This window comes from Drosophila sechellia, chromosome 2L (genome assembly GCF_004382195.2).
Source record: "Drosophila sechellia strain sech25 chromosome 2L, ASM438219v1, whole genome shotgun sequence".
Lineage (NCBI taxonomy): Eukaryota > Metazoa > Arthropoda > Insecta > Diptera > Drosophilidae > Drosophila > Drosophila sechellia.
Window position 1 is genome coordinate 9,919,251 of NC_045949.1, and position 19,726 is coordinate 9,938,976.

General features: G+C 42.8%; 3 protein-coding genes across 3 annotated transcripts in view; 1 reads left to right on the top strand and 2 right to left on the bottom strand.

Moving 5' to 3' along the window:
* Positions 1-6,990, top strand: part of LOC6611915 — a 31,625-nt gene extending 24,635 nt beyond the window's left edge. The window contains exons 11-13 of the mRNA XM_032713986.1: positions 2,075-2,215; positions 3,146-3,284; positions 6,326-6,990. Coding sequence (XP_032569877.1) covers positions 2,075-2,215; positions 3,146-3,284; positions 6,326-6,931 — 886 coding nt within the window. The 3' untranslated portion in view covers positions 6,932-6,990. The remainder of the gene's footprint in view (positions 1-2,074; positions 2,216-3,145; positions 3,285-6,325) is intronic.
* LOC6611912 overlaps positions 1-19,726 on the bottom strand; it is a 103,056-nt gene that overhangs the window by 54,250 nt on the left and 29,080 nt on the right. Inside the window, exons 3-6 of the mRNA XM_032713982.1 lie at positions 17,740-18,648; positions 9,001-9,108; positions 8,753-8,844; positions 7,287-7,516 (exon numbers count right to left, since the gene is read on the bottom strand). Of these exons, the coding sequence (XP_032569873.1) occupies positions 7,287-7,516; positions 8,753-8,844; positions 9,001-9,108; positions 17,740-18,449 (1,140 nt within the window). The 5' untranslated portion in view covers positions 18,450-18,648. The remainder of the gene's footprint in view (positions 1-7,286; positions 7,517-8,752; positions 8,845-9,000; positions 9,109-17,739; positions 18,649-19,726) is intronic.
* On the bottom strand, positions 3,510-4,071 carry LOC6611916. Its single transcript, XM_002036397.2, has one exon. The coding sequence runs from the start codon at positions 4,006-4,008 to the stop codon at positions 3,616-3,618; it is 393 nt and encodes a 130-aa protein (XP_002036433.1). The 5' UTR covers positions 4,009-4,071; the 3' UTR covers positions 3,510-3,615.

Sequence of the window (19,726 nt, forward strand, 5' to 3'; positions counted from 1 at the left end):
TGGTCAGTTGGCCATTAGTAAGTGTAATTAATAACGACAACAGAGACAGAGAAAAAATCACAATAGCCAACAAAATGGGTTGTCCGGCTGTTCGGCGAGAATTCCCAGTTAATACACATTTAAAATGCACATCTATTAGCATGCGAATTATATATTACGTCAACATTGCCATTGACTTAATCTACGATGGGTTAATAAATCAGATCTTGTCTGCATTGTGTATTAAGTCCATCTTAGATTTCTCCATTCAAACAATGAGTAAACACACATATGGCCAACTAGTTTTGGGGGAAATTAACCCACATAGCTTAACACTTGCCATCCTGCACAAATCTTTAAAGGAGCTGAGTGATGTGGGGAATTTGGAACATGGCTTGGTTCACAAGGATTCGAAAGTTGTGATGTTGGGAAAAGCATTTCCCTCTTGACTTTGTATGCCAACGATTTGTAGCCAATGCTTTTGGACTTGCTCTTCTTCCGAGAATCCCAAGAAATGTCTGTCTGCACAAGTGTTTCGCTCAAAAAATGATATATTGCATAATTAACTGACTGATTTCGCGTTCTTATTCCGCCCGCGCCGAGTGACCGAGTGGCAATCCAAATGAAAACAAATGCTCCTCATCCTCAGTTGGAATGACAAATGGGGATCTGAGCTCCAAGTCTTCGTCTCAGTCCGCTCCAGACATGTGTCTTTAATTTCCCCAAAAGGGGCGCATTAAATTGCTTTAAGCGAGGACTACTCGTAGGCTTTCGTCAACAACACAGCATACAAGCATACATACATATACATGTACTTATACACACACACACACACACTCGGCCCGCATAAACGGAATGGCCCGCGAAAGTATGCTACAATTTTATTTCGCTGCCGCCGTTTGCGGCATCCTTTTTATTATTATAGTGCACATACATATGTATGAATGTCCTGTGACTGTTTCAACGTTTATTTAAGCACGCTCACGCTCGTTTGCCCATTTGTTTGACTTGTTTGTGTAGCTTTTAGAAATTGTGTGTATTTTGTGCATACCCTTCGCCAAGGATACCAGCATTTTGATCTGAATCCTGCACTACAGCCAGTCGAATATTGACCATTTGCTGTTCACAAAAAAACAAAGCCACTCGAATCGGATTTCTATATAAGCTGGCCACTAGAAGGAACGGCTATCCAGCAATCCGATCCCATTTATTGGGCTCACTCGCTGCCACTCTTAGCCGAGAGTCCTGGTTCTGGAAATGGGGAAAAGCATGGCCAGGGAACAGGACCAAAAACAAAAGCAGAAAGGAGCAAAAGGAGAGAAGGGGACTCCCATGGTCGGGCTCTTTCCGCAGGCTGTTGCATTACGCATAAAGTGCATGATTTCATATTTATTTGTTGTTGCTCGTCGTATACTAGGGACCCATCCAGTTTTCTGGACGCTGGCGAATTGGTTTTGTTTTCATTGCTGCGGTTTTTCTTTTGACAGCGGTTTATGGTTGCGAATTTCTTGTCTCCGCCAATTCAAAATGATTTTTATGGGTTTTCTGTTCGACGAGAGAGCAACTCCTATGCCAACATAAATGGGGACAGTTTCTGCCGGGAGCCCAAAGGTTATTTCCTATAATAGAAAAACTTTTCCGACGGGCACCGAGTAAAATTGAACTAAAAGTTTTCCAAAAAAAAGAATCGTGCATTGCCAATCATTCGAAATATAATTTTACAGCTCTTTTACAGTGCAATTTTATCAGCGAAATTGGGAAATTACTATACTTAATTAAATGAGACATATTTTACAGGCAGCTTTATATGAAAACATAGCTAATTTGATCTCAGAAACATAGGATTCATATCGTAATTTTGTATTTAAAACCCATTTTGTAAAACTTCTAAAAATTTCTAAATTTAAACACCAATACCATATATCAATACTTAAGTACCATTATTATTATTTGAACACATCATTAGGAGATATATAATTGTTTAAACAAAAAGTATAAACATTCAAAGCATAGGGAATGGTTAACATATGTTCAATCATATTCCACACAACAAAAATACATCGATTTTACAATAAATTTCCCCCTTTTCTCGCAGATTTTGGGAAACAGATCTTCGCACCGTTCGCAAAACGAATCGCTCAACAATGCGGCATCCTCGCAACCGCAGCTCGATGGCCGGAGGTCCTGGAGGACATGGGGGGATGGGAACCGTCAGGGGCATGGACAAGTTCAGCGGGTGAGTTCGCGGGGCACACATTCACATGCATGAAGATGGGGAGAAAAGAGCTCTTTGGGGACCGGCCGACCCTGAACCAATTCTCATATTTCGCATATCCTTTACAATTCCGTTTTTGTTAAATAATACTCATCTTCATGAAAACACGTCCTGGGGGCAAGTCAATTTACTCCCAACATTTGTCTGCGCAAAATGCTTGAACGCAATCTGAAAAGGTAAATAATGAAGGTATTTATGTCGTCAGAGTGCGAATGTTGCGCCCACGCCGCCTAGAGTCCATAAATAAATATGTGCAGCACATTCTGTGAAATATTTATCGCATAATTGAAATCATTGCCGAGTATTTATGGCCGTCTTAGGCAAACGCAAATGCGAAAAAAAAAATAAAGAAACAAATGGCTATAAAATATGGAAGAAAAAATGCAACTCCAAGTTTGAAGCCACCCAAGTGGCTGAATATTCTGCAAAAATATGCTACAAATGCCCAATAAAATTTGTATGCTTTTTCAACTTTTAAATGCAACGTATTCCACTGAATTAATTAAAAGCAACCAAATCGATATGTATATATACAGGCAGCTCTAATTCGGATTGACCTTAGGGCGGATTGAAAACGCGCATTCTCTGTAAATGACTCTAAAATAAATAAGTTAATGCCTGAAAATGCGTTGCATAAAAGTTGCACATTCTGTTGGACACTATAACAATGCAAATGCATGCAACAAATTAACACACGGCTGTAAGCTTTTTAATTTAGCACAAAATGCCAGCACCATTTGTTTACACGAAACTAACAAAAAGCCATAAATGTTTTGCGGCACGCCGGGCGGATCCATTTCCACTCCGACGCGTCATTCAAAGTTCGTGGCATTGTTGCACAAAAATTAACACTTGTTTGCCACGCCCCTCTCCCATTCTGCCCACCCACAGTGGCGCCCTCTATCACGGCCTGGACGAGCGAGATGCCCAGATGGACAATGCGCTGGAAAGGGCTCTGGCCCAGGCGGAGAACGATGCCACGTTCAGGAAGGTCAAGCGGATGAGCTACTCCAGCAATGCGGCTGGCGAGGTGAGAAATGTTCTACCTAGTTACCAAATTAGTTTGGAGCTAATCTATAAGTACTTTATATATATCCTTTTTCAGTTAACATAGATACTTTATACATATCCTTTATCAGTTAACATAGCTGTGCAATGCATCTCTGATAAAAAATGTATATATATATAATTTATTTATCAACAACCTTTTTAATTTAAATTTTCTTTGAAATAATAATTTATTATTTGTGGGCCCAGTTTGAAATTTATTTGATTTACTTAAAACTAAAGCTGTAAGGGAGTATAGGGTAGCATTTCCATGTCATGGTGGTTATCATCCTTGAGCGATTGTCGTCCAGTGCTTAGCCCGAGTTTTGGTTCCTCCTGTTGTTCCTGCGTCGGTTCCTCCTCCTCCTCCTGATCTTCCTGGGGAGGCTCCGCTTCCGCTTGAAGGTCCTCTTCACGCGCTTCTTGCCACCAGATGAGGCGGTGGTCGTGTCGGTGCCTGAAGCAGCTGCGGTGGTGGTTTCTCCATCGGCACTGGCCGCTGTGGTTGCCTCTGCGGCAGCTGTGGTGGCCTCCGGAGCCGCCGTGGTTGTGACACAATCGGCTTCAGCTGAATTCGCGGCATCCGTGCAATCGACGCAGGCCGTATCGTTGGGATCTTCGTCACAGGAGACGGCTAGACCAACTGGCAGATGGGCCAGGAAGATGGTCACCAGGAGGGAGCCAACGATCAGTAGTGACTTCCTCATGTTGCTGATGGTTGCTGCAGATGGCGAATGATAATCTTTCCCTGTCAGATCCAATGCTTTTATAGCAACTACGCCACCGATTGATTCCAATTCGCAAGTGTGCACAGGTGTGCTTTCCGCTTCCAGCCACTTTTCGCACTCTAGTGTTTGATTAGTCATTGTGCCTAAGATTGGGCCTAACATTCGGTTCAATCAAAACATTTGACGAGTTTTATTCATCAATGGGTGGATGGGCTTATGCCGTTTTGATATAATAGCCATATATTTACACAGTTGCTACAACACTCTGTTTGCCAGGCATCCATCGATTTTTGAATTTAAAATGTCAAGCACATCTGTTTATCTGTGTGTTTATCTGCTGCCGAAACAAAGGGTCCGCCCCTCAAAGAATTTATTTAAATAAACTAGTTTTCAATCGATTCAAGTTTGGACAAGTTTCGGGGCCAGGAATAACTCTTCAAATTGCATTTCGCATTGCCCCAAGGAAGGGAAGGCCAACCAGCATTTAAGCTTAATTGCCGGCAATTATTTGGCGGATGGCCAGAGAGCAGACGTTGGCCAACTGACCTCAATCATTAGTTGATAAGCCCTGCGAGGCGGACAAGAAAATGCACGGCGACCGGGAGAAAAAGTGCCGGCCAAACGATGCGACAATAAACCAAGTTGGGTAGATCATAAATCAAAGCAGCCCAGGATGGGAAAGCAAAAGAAGGGGTCACTTGGGGCAGTTGCAAGGAAAAAAACGGGGCAGCAGAGCAACAACTGAGTAGTTGAAAATCATGTAAGATTTATGGTTAAGCCAGATGAACCTGTTGCAAGACGAAAATAAACTCCTTTCGGTTTTTATGCACTATATGAAACTAGATCCACTGGGCAAAATCTGCCATTTTGTAGCATAAGAACCGAAGCTCGGTGCATGCAACTCTGCGTTGCAGAGACCTTGTCACTGGGTTTTGGTTCAGTGTGGTGCTTTTTTCAACAGGAAAATCATGCTTAACCAAGATCTGCATATCGCATCACCTTGATGTATTCGCTAATGACACTTTATCTGACTTTCACTCGCCCGGATCCATAATCCTACCCATGGAACTTGGGTAGGAGAAACTTTCTTAATTTCCTGTTTAAGAGGCAGACGAGCGCCTCAATTAAAACTCGCTGGCAAGCAGCATTCAAAAGCCATCCAAGCGTCGATTGCCACAAATCAACTTCTACATTAATTCGTTTCCAGGCGGCGAAAAAAAGTGGGTGGTGGATGGTGGTGGTCTTGGGCCAAGAAACTCGAGTGGCTGGCAAACTGACATGCTCCAAATATTTCGAGAGACAGCCACCAAATAGCCGAGTGGCATGCAAAACAAACTTGCAAAGCCTACGACCATCGCCACCACCACCACGCCCTCTGGCGGCAGCTTGTAATCAGTTTAAAGTGAGTCCTGGCCACTAAAACTCAATTAACCCCATTTGAATGGAGCACGAGGCAATTGAAAAAACACAGAAAACATGAAATGAAAACGAAAACGAAGCGAAGAGCGAGCAAATCAAGGCAAAAGATTAAAAACGGAAATGGTCGGCCATTGAGATAGGGTGGATGGTTGGTTGGTTGGTTGGATGGATGGATGGGTGAATGGGTGAATGGCTGGGTGGCTGGATGGGTGGGGGGCTCAGATGGTTGCCAAAGGTTGGCAGCATTTTTCACTTAAAACCGCATTGATACTCAATTACCAGGTCGGCGGCAGTCGACTCCCCCGCAAGTTCGACAAAACAAACGGCGGACGTGGAGCTCAGGAAAACGGAAGCACTTTGCAACGGAAATGAAACATCAATTAAAGTCGCACACCGAGCAGCGAATCCTTCGAAGGCGAAGTGTGGCAGGCTGCAAAACTGTTGGCCTCACGTCAACCAGTCAGCCCGTTTGCCATCTCTTCTCTTCGTCCTTTCGTCCTTGGTTGCAACGAGGCACTTGGAAGGCGCTCCAGAGCGAACACTTGTTCGGTTGCCACAGGGCCTAAGGGCACATTTCGTTAGTTTTTATTGCTTAATTGTAATTTCGCATATGGGAAAACGGAAAGTTTAATTGGCTCCGCTGAAGTATCAGTCCTGAAGTCTCACAGGCGATTTATTAGGTAGAGTTGGCAGTTGGGAAACAAGGCCAGAATGGCAATCTAATTGGGTAGAGCGGAAATAAGCAGCTATTTTTCTTTTAAAGTGTTGCGCTATAAGAGCATTAATATAAACATGATTTGGATCATTTTAAATCAGAAACACATGAACGACTATTTGGTACCCTTTACTTTAATAACTTCATCCTTGATTTTTTCAGTTAACCGAGCGACTGGCAAAGATAGCCGGCTTAAACCGCCTGAAGTCAGATGGTGATCCAGGACAAACGGGATCGGGCAGTCTGTCTGGCAGTCGAATGAACTCCATTCCGAACTCCCAGCTGAATGTGGATTTGAAGGCACTGGACAAGCTGGTCAGCACTCTTCTGGATCAGCACACTTCGGGTGCCAAGGGAGCCACTTCCTTTAAGCCGGAAAAGGGCACCCGCACTCCGCCGTTGCAGCGAATGGCCTCCAAGAAGCTGAATCGCTGGCGACCACTCTCCCGATCCGCCCACAGCTACAAGCGCCACGAGAGCAGTGATCTCATCGGCGGTAGCTTCACCCAGCTCATGGAGCGTGTTGATCCGCCGGCGACTTCTGCACAGCATCCACCCAACATGCCCACGATCATGGAGAGCAGTGCCGGCAGTCCAGTTAGCCCCACTCCGAACAATGCCCAGCAGCAGGCGGGTCATCCGCCCATGTGGAATGCATCCTTGGATGCCACGCCAGGTGCAGTGAGAAATGTCCTGCACGGAGCAGCTGGCGGAGCCAGAAATGAGGCCGAGGATCAGCTCAATTTGACGCAAAACTATGTGGACTGAGCTTTCTTTATTTTATTATGAACAATATTTTTCAAAGTATTGTTTACAAAACAAATATTTTTATATGAAGATGTTATTGATATAAATAAAAATATTTGTGCTATAAATTATATGAATTACCTGAATTATTATATTATTATTATACTCTGCATGTAACAAGCCCAAATATTTTATTTAAAATAAGTGATTTGGGTTTCAAATTCTTTACCCACATATTTTTCATGCTATTCAAACATTTAATGACCTGATCTGATCTGAAAAGTATCATTTGAGTAAATAAATAATTTCAACATATTGTATGCAAATATTTGTGGTTCTCTCACAATTATGCGCGCTAAGAGTATCTTAAGCTCACCTGTCGTTCCATAACGCCCGACAATTGCTCCCGGTCGGCATGGCGATAGTATCCTGTAAGATTGGCGCCCAGTCGCATGGTCACCTCGTATCGTGTTTTTCCACTGCGTGCCGCATTCCGATTGCCTTTGGGGGTGGAATAGCTCTGGCCAGGAAGGGAGATGGAGCGCCCGAAATTGTCAAAGTCGCAGGCCTGGTGGCATTCGATGGAGCTGGAGTTGCTGGTGCAGCCTGAAAGGATGGAAAACATTTGGTAATTGCTTCCATAAAAGGTCGAAGCTAAGACATGGATGTGGATGTGGACCGACACCTTTGGCAACATTAACCCCGTCCAGTGGGTGGATGTAGATGCTCTTGCATTTGCCACAAGAAGAATCCTTTAAATCTCCTTGGGGCATGGAGCATCATGCAGCAAAAATATGAGAGGCATGTGCCAGGTATTCGTTTGGATAATCTCTCCGTTCTTAACCATCCCATCAAGCTGCTCTTATTCATTTTTGCTTTAGCCGAAAAAGGCATGGAGTCTCTAAATCGATTAAATTGGAATTTTTCAGTAGACATCCCCGCTCTTGGTGAACATTTCTCGGTCCACATTTATTGAAACTAGTTGCTTTAACATTTTTCGTCAGCTCTTTGAAGTGTTTATTCCATGAAAATTTATTTAAGACCCAGCCGATAAAATATTAAATGCTTACCAACTGATACACATTCAAAGATTTCATTGTACTGTGAAAGGCTTCATAGAACATTTTTTGGGAAATGCCAAAAGACCGAAGCAAAAAAAAAAAGAAATGTTTCTTTTTCCAATCCTCTTGCAGGATTCAGGACCTGTTCTCCTCTTACCATTTCTCATTACCATTGCACCATTGCAGGCACTTTGCGATTCAATGAACTGCACAACTTAAAGCTTAAACATTGTTGCCGCTGGCTGGTAACATGTTCGCAGTTGTTCATGTCCTGGGTTTTCCACCGCGGAAAGCGGCAGCCGTATGGAAATTGGCACGGAGCCCGGGCAGTGACAACCTGAGGTTTTCCACCGTGTTGCCGTTGCTCCCTTTTAATGCTCTCCATTGCAGTTGTTATGCATTTTTATTGTTTTCCCACGCACTTGCCGATTAAATGGGGCGCGAGAATTTTCCAGATGGGTGGGAAAAGCGAGTTGGGGGTGGAGTAAGGCCACCCGCCCGTCGCCTTTCCCTTCAATTTGTGTCTGCGCGGGTACCTCAGCTGGCAATGAGTGCATTTTTAATGCTAATTATTTCCTTAATTACATTTTCACTTTAACAGCAGCGCCCCTTTGTTCCGCTTTTCCATACAATTTTTCCAGCTTTTTATGTTTCCCACTCCGCTCACCCCCTTCCCTTCTTATTTTAGGGTGTCCTGGCGCCTATTAGCCTGCATGTAACCCAGACTGAACCCGACTGTGTGTGGATATATCTCGGAAATAACATTTATTATAGCACTTACCCTGCGTAGTCTCGTTTATTTCGGGTATTTCGCATCTGGTCCCCTTGAAGCCCTTCGGACAATGGCAAGTTATGGCGGCGTCGCCGATGTGCCTGCAATTGATGATATGGAAGTGGACAAAATGGTTACTCCAAGGTTAAACATTATCAAGTCATATGTGGAAGTATAGTCCAAGTATACTATAGTTCGATTTCACCCAATTAGCGATACAATTATTCCATATTCCGAGGCCTATGTGAGTTACTTACTTGCAAGTGCCGCCGTTTTGGCAAACGTTGGTATGCAGGTCCTTGCACAAGGGTCCATGACCACAGTCACTGCCGCTGAAGCCGGGAAAACAGGAGCAGCCATACGAGCTGCAAAGAAGGAGCGAACGAATGGAGGATGTGAGCACGTTCCGAGTTCTGTTTGCAATCTGGAAGGGATGGATGTGGATGGTCGCGGCGATGCTCGAGTTGTTTGTCAGGAACTGCAAACTTGGCACCCGCCGGTCAAAGTGGACAAGTTATCACAGCGCCGGTCGCAGGATTCGCATTTATCTGGACCCGAGATTGCGGCTGACTCATAAAACTTTTATTGGACCCACTTGATGGGGAAGTTTTTTTTTTTCTTTTTTTTTAAGTACGTGCCTAAGCTGAATTTGTAGTTATTTGGAATTCCTCCACGTTGGTGAGGACACGACCGCGTCATCATCAGATACGGACACTTTGGGTCAGGCTCTTGGCCTCGGACAATAATTTAAATATGTCAGTCGAAGGAGCCAAGGTCGAGAAATCGAGAAAAATGTCCCTGTCGTCAGAGAAAAAAGATTTTCTCACGCATTGAGTTCGCTTGCTAAACCAATTTATAAGTTTGGCCATGGCTTCTACTTTAACTTTTTTATTAAATGTATTGGATTTCATTATTTATTCCAAGAATCGTTCAATGAAATTGGATTTGTATATGCTTCTACTCTATATGAATAAATAAATGACAGATATCTGACATCCGTTCAATGCCAAACCAGTAATTAAAGACACGTGCGCTTACCTTTCATTCAAATATTTTTTATATCACTGCCTTTTTTATTTAAATCCATTTGAAATGTCATTTTCCCGCAGAACATTTACCGACATTTTAATTCTCAGCATATTATTTATGCTCACAGCATTTTTGACAATTTAATTGGGCTACCCCCCGTTTGACCAATTTTTGTATGAGAAAAACAAAATGTGTAACCATTTGTTGAAAGTAATTGGGCATCCTTTCCCATTTGTTTCGCCCCATGTCGCTCGTTTTTCAGCTGGAGAAACAATTGTTATCCTTGCCCAGTTGTTCGTAAGTCATGCGTTGTTGACACACGCCAACCCGAATTAATTCCCCATTTTGTTCTTTTAATGCAACAAAAAAAAAGGTTGAAAGTGCTCAAAAGCGTGAAAATCTTACAGAAAAGCGTAACTTTTCCCTTCTTTTCCTCGACACTCCTTCGGAATCCTTAGCTTAATGGGCATTCGATGAAGGAGATATTCTAATTGATCTATTAGTGCCATCTGCAGCTTCCAGCCTTCACTATTATCATCAAAGTCGAATCATATTGGGCATATGGCCATCTTTTGTTGGGTGGCCAAACAACAAGGAAAAGTTTCACGCCGCTTAGAGTCGGGAAATAATCAAATCTTCTCCTGGACAAAAAGTGACAGGAAAACTTTTGATGCTCATAAAAGTTGTACTTTTATGCGAAATCTTTGTGTTTCTTTGGCTAAAATGAGGAATCACTTTTGAGTTGGGCGCTTGGGGAAAGTTGAATTGGAGGTCGCAATTATGCAAAATATTTATATATTTTTGCTTTAGCTACTTGAGACAAAATTCCTGTTGAGTTTCTAGGTCAAGTTGTTGCTTCTGTTGTCCAGCACACATATTTCACTATATATTTTGAAAATTAAGCAGTTTATCATTCGAACATGAATACGAGTATATGGTGAAGTATGTTTGCTCCTGGGCAGGCCGCCTCTTTGTTCAACTTACACACTGACCTAGACTACAGCCTTGTTACATAAGAATTTTGTGGTCCTGTATGCCTGCCATTGTATGGCGGAAATTAATTGCCCTGTGTCCTGACATCTGCGGTGCCCGAAAGTCCTTGCTGCCTACTTATCGCCAAAGTTCCTTGTTTCGCCTTCTGTGGCGGAAGCGTTTTTCTCGGAAAACATGAGATATTTTACACAATTTGAGCTACAAAACTTGACTTCCGGTATGAGCAAGTACATTCTATTCTATAACATATATATGCATAAAATTCAGGACCTTTTTCACTCATAGAGATGATGTGTAAAACACACTGCTTAACTTAAAAATCCTTACCTATCTTAAAGTTGACTCATCGACAGCTATTCGTAAGGATAAGCTGGTGAAGAAAAAAAAAGGAGCAAGGACAATTCCGCCGCCGATTCGGCACTAAACCTTCTTCATTTCAATGAAACGGGCTTTGCATTTTTTACGAATCCCCGAAAATCACCTGCAGCTGTTTTTTGACCGTGTGTTTGCAAGTTTTGGCTTACTTTTTCTCTGCTTTTTTATTTGCTGTTTTTGCATAATTCTGTGTATTTTGCGACATGTGCACTTGGAAACCTATTTTTTTTTTATTTTAACTCAAAAAAAGTATTTGGCACACCGGGCTCGATTTTATTTTTCCTTTATTTTTCCGCTCGCCGCTGCCGGGCCTTTGTTTTAAATAAAAATTAAATGTGCTGCGCATATGGCAAGTGTGTTACGTTTCGCTGGAAATGGTGGGCAAATAGATTTTTGGGCGAATCTCAGGGGTAGCGGCATTGTTTTGACTGCTCGTGGCAATCCAATTTTTGGCATTTTAAATTCATTCAGATTTGCAGAGCCGAACAATTAAAATCGCTTGCCAAAAATCTGTAGCAACTTTATGGCACTGCACTCAAAAACTGCTGACAACGCTGCCGAAATGCTTGACTGCATTTGGGAATATGACGTTGTGAATACGAATATACGAATATAAATACGAATACGAATACGAGTTCGAATGGGAGTAGCTAGTAGCTACAATGGCTAACCCAAAATACACATATGGCTATATGGTTGCCATGAATATGTCATATGAGACGCCAGCATTGTTACTTAGTTGCGAGACTCTGGCCAGGATTTTGGCACATTTTTGACAAAAAGCCAAAGTGCATTGGAAAATATGAAGAAGCGAATAGTTATGCAGCACAGACACTCATACAAACAAATCGCGTAATGGGCCGGCAAGGACTTTAATGTGAAACTGCTGCTTTATACTCACTGTAAAAATTTGGGTTTTATTTTATTATACAGGGTATAATGGGTAATAAAATAGTAAAAATTATATTAAGTGCAGCCTAAAAGCATGCAGCATAAAGGGAATGGCCTCATTTAGTCAGCACACTGAACTTCCGTGTTGAAAATTTATTGTTGCATACTTTTACACACGTTAAAAAAAATGTAATTAAGATGTGGGGTATGAACCACTTTTGCGACATGTGCTAGGCAGATTTCTTCTAAGAAATCCATAGATCAAATTGCTTTCATCATGAAATTTCAATTATTTATACCATTTCCGCCTTCAAAATATATTGTTGCATACTTTTAGCAGCATTTATAGCGAATTCCAATAGACTTCTGCGACTGCTGCTCCTTTCCACGAAATTAATTGCTCTTATTGAGCAGAATCAATAATTAAAACATGAAAGCTCAATGAATTTGTGCCCCGCATTTAATTCCACTTTAAATGAAGGTATATACGAATGTGGTATTGAATGACTGTTGGCCTGGCCAGCGTGCGATGAAAATGAAAACGCAATGAAATTACAACAAATTGCTTTTTTCTTGGCGATGGCACGTGTAACCCGTAAAGGAAAAAAAGGAAGAAAAGGCTGAAATGCTGGCAATTACTTTTTCACCCATTCGCCTAATGCAATAAAATTTAATTCGATGGTCGTATGTAGCATGTGAAAAGGTGACCTGCGAATAGGGATTGTAAAATGGTTTGCGGCTTCGCAGTCGTAAAACACAAAGGTTGTTTAATATGAGAAATATACAGATATGTGTTATTCTATTTGCATTTTAATGGTTTTGTTTTTCTGCATTTAAATGATATTTATTTTCGCTGTGCCAACATATTTAGATCGAGCTGGACGCGCCGAAAGGCATTTTTTGTGCTTGCAAAATATTTCATAACTGCGCAGGTGGTAATTAAATTAGAAAACAAAAATTACAAACTTAAATCAGTAGTAGCTGGGAGAAAAACAGATTTTTCTGTATATTTTCCCCATCACCTCTGCCTTTCTTATATTTTGTCAACTTTCGAAAGAAGTAATAACATCTCTCGCTCAAGCGAGGAGCCCAATTTGTGGTCAAGGTGCCTCAATCTCGTTGGACGACAGGAAAATTAAAAGCACCGAATTGCCACAATATTGGGAGCAAAAAGTTTTAATTGAGCGCCACATGCCGGAGATCGGTGCTGGGTTCCAATGTGCGAATTTCGGGGCCAAACAAAACTTAATTGCAATATGCAAAGCCCGGACTCCAACTGCATCCCTGCATCCCTCCATAAGCGGTTCCCTGGGTGCTCGACTTTGGATAAATGACAATGTTTGACATGGCAAACAATGCACGAGGCGCAGGCAGGCGAATCGGAATGACACTGACACAGTTGCCATGTGGCGAGCCCACTGGCATGTGCATCGGCCACAAGGATGCACCTCCGCAGGACCTTCCACCCATGCACACATATGCCCATCCGCCCACATCCCGTCGACCTGATCTCATTTGGTGCTGACATTCTGTTTGCTCAGCACCAGCTACGCTTTTTGTTATTAAAGCTGAAACGGACGCAGATCCACAGCCAATGGCCACGCATATTCATTGCCAGCCATGTTCATATGCCTCCACCTCCAATCTGCAGGATTCGGTCCGGGTCAGGCTTTCGGAAAATATGGCAATAGGTTTTCCACTTTTATCACTTTATGCGGAACATTTGTATTTAAATTTCAGAGACCTTGCATTGCTGGTTAATATTTAAGAAACATGATTTTCGCCATGTCTCGCTTTTCCAATTCTCCAGGATGTTCTTGCAGGATAACAAATGTGCAAGCATTTATCAAAAATTGCTGGCGGGCTATAGAACATAAGGTAAGTGGAATGTACACTCTACTGCTTTTCATATTGATGTTTTAGAATTTTATATTTCCAATAATAGGTTTTCTGTTTTATAGTACATAGTTGTTTTCAATTGCTTAATGAAGGAATTAATTTCCTACCCCAGGTTTATATATCCCAACTTTTAATGAGACTGATTTTAATGAGACTGATTTTATAAAGAATATATGCCTGAAGGCTTGAACAACACCATTCTTTTGTGTTGCAAAATGTAATTTTTTTAAATTCGGAAATAGAACGCTCGATAAGATCGTCACTGGAAGTGAACCCAATTTGGGGAGCCAACCCAACTTGTCGCACAAAAAGGTTGCCAGTCAGTCAGTCGGGCATTGGGTTTTACGGCCTCTTTTACATTTTGGGGCCACTCAAATATACAATGTTGTGTTTAGAGTGAAAATGTCTGCTGGAAATATATGCGTAACGGATGGAATTCCTTCACTGCGTCTGCTCATCAACTCTGAATACATTTGGCCACTTTTCTTCACTGTTGCGAACTTAAGGGAAAATAGATTAAATTACACCGAATCGGTTGGTTCAATAGAAGCGGGCCTCGGCCATCTGACGACCCTCAAAGCGAAAAAGTTTTTCAATTAAGCGTTTGTTAATGAAAATATAGAGATGCGTCGAAAACCAAACGAAAAGTGAAGGAAACGCAAAGGAAAGCAAAAAGTAAGGGCCCGGCTTAAAAGCGAAAAAGTATTTAAAAAATATAAATTGGTTACTGCTGTGCTGAGTTTTGCGGTGAAGTGCAACAGATTTTCACTGGCCAGCGGCAAATTGATGAACACGACCCAAATAAATGCATAAAAATGCAAGCAGAAACGCATCCAGTCAGTCGAAATAAATGCAGGACGAGAATGGAAAAAAGGAGCGAAGGGTTCGAAATTGAAACCAGCATTTTCTGGCTGGGACAGCAACTGCTCGCTGGCTTTTGGCCAATTGTTTATGGCTTATTGTTTCAGCTCTCCGGCTTTTCCGCCGGCAACTTGGAATCGCTTTTCCAAAACTTTCTGCCAGCAGTTCGCAGCTCAACAGCATTTTGAATATTTTATGCAAAGTTTATTGGCAATCAAATGGGGTTAGTGGTCGCCGCCATTAATGAGCTGGGGTCACTATTGCGGATAAATGAACAAAAAGGGCTACAGTTCTATACAGTTCTATACTATACTATATATTATCTATATTATATTAATGATTCATAGAAAGTTAAAAACAAATCACTTAAAATCCTGCTCGTTTGCGATTTAACAACATTTCATTAGCTTTAAGCTGCGCAACACTTGACACTTTTACTTCACGCGTATGAAAGCGCTTATTAAATATGCTAACACATATATGTATATGTACATATCTGTATAAAAACACCCAAGCTCAAAATAATAGTTGCAGAATTATATTTTTGTATGTGTGATTTATTCATTAATAAAACTATCTAAAACTTCGAATTTAATGAATAATAATCAAAGCCAACACCGCAAGTACGCCACTGTTACTATTTTTAGTTTTTTTAGAACAATTGCTCCATCGTATAAATTATTTTCCTTCAATTTTTTTTTTGTGTTGCATAATTTTGACACAAAACGCTCTATTTCCTTGCCCCAATCTGTGGATACATGTTGTAGCATATGCAAAGTCAACGAGCTGCCACTCCACGAACATAACAGAGGCGGCACAAAAAAAAAATTAATAAACGGGGGGCGGACTAGGCGTATACGCATTCTGGGCGACACATAAAGATTCGGGCGAGAAGTTACCCGCGTTTTTTTTTTGTTATCATATTTTTAGCTTTCTCCGATGCCATGCATTTTTCGCACATTAACCTAACAAAGGAGCTGCTGAAAACGAGTGCCATAAACGAGGATGCAGTGCGAGATTGAGCCAAAAAACAGGGTGATGGGGAGGGGTGCTCTAAAGATGGCTACGGGGGTTACGGGGGTATTCCCCTTTATCCTGCCGTATCCTTCGAGTTGGAGAGCTGACAACATGAGCATGACTGTTTGCTTGTTTATACGAGTGCGCAGCATCTGTGATGCTGATGCTGATGCTGAAGGTGATGCCTGTGCTCCTGACACAAGTCACTTGACAGCCCCCCACGCATCTCGCTTCATCGTGCACTGCGAGAAAAGGGGGGACTACCTATGCTTATCTGAGGCACGTAGGGTGCGCGACTTGACCGCTCCTCATTTGCCTTTGGTTGGTAATTAAGTTACGGGCTGCTACGTGGCAGGCGCGAAATTATGTTTCCAGCTCCAGGACACCGACTTTAATAAGGCGAAAAGAGAAAAGATGGTGATGCAACTAAGTTCAGCTGTCACTTTTATATTAATTTTGCACCCACCCCCAGGCAGGAGCATTTCACTCGCACTTCGACACTGATATTAATATTCAATTAGCTGGCCGGATGCGCGGCCTTAGGCCAGCCAATTAATAATAATTATGTTAAGTTGGCGTGGGAGTTGCAGCTTTCTTTGGCAAACTTTCGCCAGAAGTTGGTACCGAATGCTCGTAAACAGCCAAGTCCCCCAGCAAATCGCGCAATTAATTTGATTTGTTTAACGTTCTCTGGGGGTCATTGTGCGCCGTTCTATTTGCATGTTAATTGCCTTCAAATTTGACTTTATAATTGATTCTATAATTGAAAATATCGTATTTGTTTGCCACTGTTTTTGGGCGGATTCCCCTTGAAATGTTCGCTGCATCGCACAGCTCTTCAATTAATCAAGAAGCAGCACGAGTTGTCAAGGCTTTGTACCACAAACCCTCTCACGTCAAACTCAATTGCTGATCTTATTCATAAAACCCACCTGGATTTCCCGCTTTTCTTTTGACTTTTGGCTGACTAGCGTGTGTATGTGCACACGTATGTATGCCGTGTACTTTTCTTTTCACTGACATGGGTTGCCTGCCGTCCATTGTTTCGGTTGTTCAGCCGTCCTCCGCTTTTCCGCCGGGGGAAATCCGGCCGGGTTTTTCGCTTGCTTTCGGGCTCCACTTATTGAAACATTACAAATGTATGGCTCCCACTTGGTTTTAGAATGGAGCCAGAGCGGCAGCCTTGAACCGATCCCGAATACGAATCCAAAACAAAACCCAAACCCAAAGCCAAAGCGAAAAGTACGAAAGATTGATGTGCGAGCAGTTAACCATTTCAACGGCTACCTGTCGGTGATTTCCATTGCCATGTATATGGATTTGTCTGAACAGAAGGGAGACTGAATTTTAAACCCATCTGAATCGGGCTCTCTGCCTTCCAACATTTTCACTTTCCCTTCGCCGTATTTTGAGTGTCCATGTGGTGGGTGGAAGGTCGATGGAAGAGGAAAAGTTTTTGCCTTCGCTTAAATATACTGCATGTTCCGGACGCAGGTGCTCATGTCCACGGGGAAACCGGGCTGGATTGCTCGCGGAGTTCACATATATTTCAACTGCTTCAATCGTTTTTTTTTTTTTTAAGCAAAAACTGACTTTTGGCTGGCTGTAATCGGAATGTTTAACATTGGTTGCAAATAAACTCAATGCAAGAGAGTTATAAATTAAATTTGTATGAGAACCAATAAACGTTTATATAAAGAAAAAAATTTTTAAATTGGCAACGCTGTGAAGTAAAAGGCCCAGGTAAAAATTACTCATCCGCCATGTTGACCATCTTCAGTAAAACTTAACTACTATCATTAAATTATAATGGCTTTGAACCCTTTCTTGCAATTTAACTGCTTCCACTTTTTTTGAGTAAATTTTCAGATCTATTTAATAATCATACTTATAAATGTTTAATTTTAAATCACATTTTGAAACGAACTCACCTGTAATCTTCACTTGCGTAGCAATTCCCAAGGAATCTGCACTGCAGCGTATTGCACTGGGTTGTCTTCACCTCGTTCTGCACCTCGTAGGTAATATTGAATCCATAGACATCCAGCAGGCGATCCAGAGCACGCAGATGTGTACCATCCAGGGTGGCCATGGTGAAACGGATCTCCAGGTACTGGCTGTGAAACTGCACCCACGTCACCTGCGTGACGTCGTCCTCGGTGAGCGTGAAGACGCGGTGCGCTGGTACCTTAAAGTCATCCGAGTAGTACATGTACTCCGTGAACTTCAGCCCGCTGAGCACGTACAACTGGGTCAGGTACACCACAATGGACACATTCGCCTGGCCCTGCGGCGGCATATCGGACGCATCGATTATCCACACGCATTCGGTGGGCGTGGCGAATCGGTGCGGGAAATTGGGCGTCTGGATGTTGCCATGGCGTGCCTTCAGCATTCCACCGCATCCTGGACTGGACGAGGAATAGGAGGAGTGACTGTGTCCGCCGGCGGCATGCTCTCCGCCGGCGAATGCGTTCAGCGCAAAGTGATTCTTGCCGGGCTGAAAGGGCGGCGGTGGCGGGAGCGGCACGGCGGGCAGTGAGAACTTCTGGTCTGCATCTGGAGGCATCTGGTGTGGCAGGACCGCCGGCAGCAGGAGCGTCAGCAGCCATATGGTCGCCGATGGCCGGACGAGGGTCATTGACTTGGTTTTGGCAGTTGGGACCCGCTCTTAAGGATTTCCTTTACTTTTTTCCTTTCGGTCTCGGTTTTTTACGCCGCCAGCTAGCTTATCAATCGGCGAGGACATGAATTGGAATCCTGGCGGCTGCCACGGCCCAGTCACTCATTGACATTTGGCCCATTTTTCTGCCTTTTTTTTGGTTCCAACTGCGGCCCAGCTGCAAGCAGACAAAAAAAGAGAGAGAGAAGGAAAAGATAAAGTCGAATTTTTAGTTAAAACCATTTTGACAGCTGTCGTTTGCATTTGAATAACTGCCGCTGGCTTTTCACGTTGACTCTCCGCTGTCAGCGTGAAAAAAGCAATTTGGAAATCCACTAAAACGCGAAGGAGCTCGAGAAGCGCATCAATCATGGCCTTCATGGGTGTCGTCGAGCGTGGCTGGTCATAAAACAAAAAGACAAAGGGCGCCGCCTCTCCAAATTGTTTTCCCATATTTCGAGAGCCCACTTTCTTGCAGCCCCCAAATATATTTTTTTCTTGAACAAAGCCATGCCCCAAAATCCGACGGGTTAATAAATGTATTCGGCAATCAAATCTAATCAAATTTAGACTCTAATTCAAATGTATGTGCATGTGGCATGTGGCATGTGGCAGGGCAATGCAAACACAGACGGTTGTAATTAGGATGGGCTAATCGGATAAGTAAAAACTTGGCAGGCCAAATCAAAATGCGAATTGCCACAGAGCCACAGGAAAGTTGTCAACAATTCTGGGCAAATGCCGCTGCCTGGGAATTGGGATGCATAAATTATTCAGCATTCATAGAGTGCTATCTCAGTTTGGTTGTGCGAGTGTGTGTGTGTGCGGGTGTGTGTTTGTGTGGTTAATAAGATTATGCAATAGAACTTCCTGCGGGGACAGGAAACACCCGGGCAGATATATATTTTGGAATTTGTGCTCGAGTTTCGTTCGCTTCCTTGGACCAAATGAGTTTGCAGCGCTGACTTTAAAGCGATGCTCCTGCCAGGCTGACAAACTTCGTCATCCGCATTCGCATCCGCGGTCACATCCGCAGCCTGCTGCGCGTACTTCAAGATGAGGCTGGTGTGGGTGTGTGTGTGTATGTATCTATGTGTGTTAACAAGTTTAATCAAACGACAATGTCGCCAGATACGTGCATACTTTTAGGCATATGGGCACGTAGAATCGCGGGCGCGCGGCAAAAATGTATTTTAGCACGAATGGCAAGTCAAGTCGAGGGTGAAAATGAGTTCTACTTTCAAATTGCTTTAGTT

What these genes read in the sequence shown, in the direction of transcription:
- LOC6611916 (XM_002036397.2), bottom strand. Translation starts at nt 4,008, where the DNA reads ATGAGGAAGTCACTACTGATCGTTGGCTCCCTCCTGGTGACCATCTTC.